At 34.9% G+C, this 2,690-nt stretch overlaps 1 protein-coding gene across 1 annotated transcript; it reads right to left on the reverse strand.

Moving 5' to 3' along the window:
* Positions 1 to 313: 313 nt before the first annotated feature.
* LOC122598300 lies at positions 314 to 2,395 on the reverse strand. The gene is made up of 3 exons (XM_043770891.1): positions 1,539 to 2,395; positions 1,142 to 1,180; positions 314 to 531 (listed from the first exon to the last, which is right to left on the reverse strand). The coding sequence occupies exons 1-3, from the start codon at positions 2,332 to 2,334 to the stop codon at positions 404 to 406; spliced, it is 963 nt and encodes a 320-aa protein (XP_043626826.1). The 5' UTR covers positions 2,335 to 2,395; the 3' UTR covers positions 314 to 403.
* Positions 2,396 to 2,690: the final 295 nt, after the last annotated feature.

Here is a 2,690-nt window from a genome sequence, read left to right on the forward strand (position 1 = left end):
TTATTTGATCTCTCTCATATATATATATAATTCAGGTCTCATGCATGTCCGACCGACTCAACAAGAGATACTATAAAAAACAGGATCGGGTGAAAACTGGTGGCTCATCCCTTGGTTTCGGGGATTTCATTTCTCGATTTTTTTCATCCCTTTTAGTATCCTAACAGTTCCGAATCGGACCTTAATTTGGTGCTTTATGCTTGTAGATTACATCTCTTGGTAATTTGTAAATATGTAGGGATTACTAGTGATTTGCTAGTAATTTTGTTAATATATAAATCTGCCTTTAAAAAAACAGTATATAAAAGTAAAAGAAATTAGTAACACACAACCATATCATATACTCGTAATAATAATGATAAAAGTTATATATAAAGTAACAAATGTAGTAGTACGTAAGGAATCAAAAAAGCCTATTCTCATTGCTTTGGACTCCATGTGTGACCGGTGGTTGAGCTTTAACTTTTCTAAAGTACCATACGCCTGCCCCTATTCCAATGGCTCCGGCTACAGAAACCGCTGTCGCAGTCCCTGTAAAATTAAAACGTTATTACTAATTAAGATATGTTTTATTTTTGAAAAACCTTATGCTCGAGTTTATATATAATAAGTACTGTACGTCTGTACCCAAGCGCGCATAAACAAGTTATGACTTATATATGTGGCATTGTGGGATGTGAGACGTAGGTAGTTTCGTTTTAGCTAACAGTAGAGTGTAAAGACACTGTTTTCAAAAGAACCTCCGATCAAAATATGAGCTTAAATAATTGAATGTGTGTGATCGCTTTAATTCGTGCATATCGATCTGAAGATATATCAATAATGAAAAACATGCCGAACTATTCGTATATTCACCTTGAAAGCAAGGAATTGAATTGAAGGTATGAAAATGAAGGCTTTCAACAATAACGTGCATGTTTATACTTTATAGAAGTTTTTTTTTTTTTAAATTTCTTTTTCCTTCTTGGTTTCTCCATAATATAATCGGCCAAGAAACATCGCTTTCTTCGGTGACAAGTATTTCAGAAATTAACCATAGCACAAACTTTGATACAAAAATTTGTAGATTAAGTAATATGGATTCAAGAATTTCAAATAAATAAATGAAAGAATTATTCGAAATGCTAGACATGTTTCTTACCCGCAACTAGATGAGAACTCTTCCGGAGTTGAGAATGATCTGCGAGAAGCAAAATATATATATATATTAAGGAGTAGTAAAGACCGAAAGGTGTGAATCCTAGTGATATGCCAGCTGATCAATCAACCAATAATATTTGGGTTGGAAGACATTTTATTGATATGTGTCAATTGTCTTTTAATGTGCAGACAATTTACTCCCTATAATAAGATAAAAAAAAAAAAAAAAAAAAAAAAACTGTGATCATCGTAATTTTTCCATAGAATGACTACATGTTACTTCATTTCTACTTCTACGTAAACGACCCTAAATATTTCTAGACAACCTACACTAAGAATTAAACTCTGGATTTCTCCTTATCATCGTATTTATTACTGTATTTATTATTGAAACTTACCTTTGCAATAAGTTGTGACATTTCCCTTCTCACATAAGCATGAAAATCCATGCGTTTGGACATCAAATCCACACGTACCACCGCCCTTACTCCCATCTTGACATTGCAAACATCGGGTTGTAACAGGAATATCAAAGTTAATCCGGATGCCATACTCCGGGGCGGTATTATAAGTTTGTGACTCCCCCAAATTCTTCCAATATACACTAGTGTAAGTCTCACAATATTTCAACATTAACCTTAGCGACTCGGTCGCTTTTGGGTAATAAGAGCAACATGAAGTACTTGCACCTAACGCGTGTGCGCATTCGGGCAAGTGCCTACACAAATAGCTAGCACTATCACAAGTGGAGTCGCATCGTTCTGGGAATCGTTCACAAAATGCCGGTTTAGGCTTGACAATCACATGTGATTCACTACAATTGAAAAAAAGGTAGTCATTTTGTGTAGATAGTGAGAAATGGATACTTGTGTCAAGGCTAAATGGACGTGGGGCTCTAAAATGTGTCCCGTCTTGGCAATTCCACATGTATGGATCCGTAACGAGGATATGTGGATCCGAGTAGTCGATCCCACGAACCGGATATCTTCCTGACGGTGTACGGAGTTCAAGGATGTCGGATTCGGAGCATACCAGGATGTTCCCATAATACGGGCTGCCACAACCATCATCTATGCCAAAAGGGTACTTGATTTGTATGTCACCACAAGAAGTTCTGCATGGACTTGATTTGGGTTTTACAAGAGTGCAAAGTGTAAATAATAGGATATGTAGGAAAATGAATAAAGAACCCATTTTAATTAATTAGTGCTATGTGAAGGAAGAATGGATGATGCAAAAACAACGACTGAAGTGAGGACTGAGGACTTATGTGTGATAATCAAAAGTTTTTGAAGAGTATTTTTATTTGGAATATTAATTACCCTTTTTCTTTTTCAGGTGCTCTTTTTCTCCTTATATTTTTAAAATTTCTAGGCTAAGCAAAGCAAAATATCATAATTGTATAAGATTCTTAAATATTTTTATGAAAAATGTTTTGTATGTAAGATTCCGTAGATAAGCTAGTTACTTTCGTCATCAACAAGTTATATTAATTTTAGAGGTTACAGCTCAAAAGACGGGTAGGGGTCGTTTTTGATTAATTGGTTTTA

This window comes from Erigeron canadensis, chromosome 4 (genome assembly GCF_010389155.1).
Source record: "Erigeron canadensis isolate Cc75 chromosome 4, C_canadensis_v1, whole genome shotgun sequence".
NCBI classification, from domain to species: domain Eukaryota; kingdom Viridiplantae; phylum Streptophyta; class Magnoliopsida; order Asterales; family Asteraceae; genus Erigeron; species Erigeron canadensis.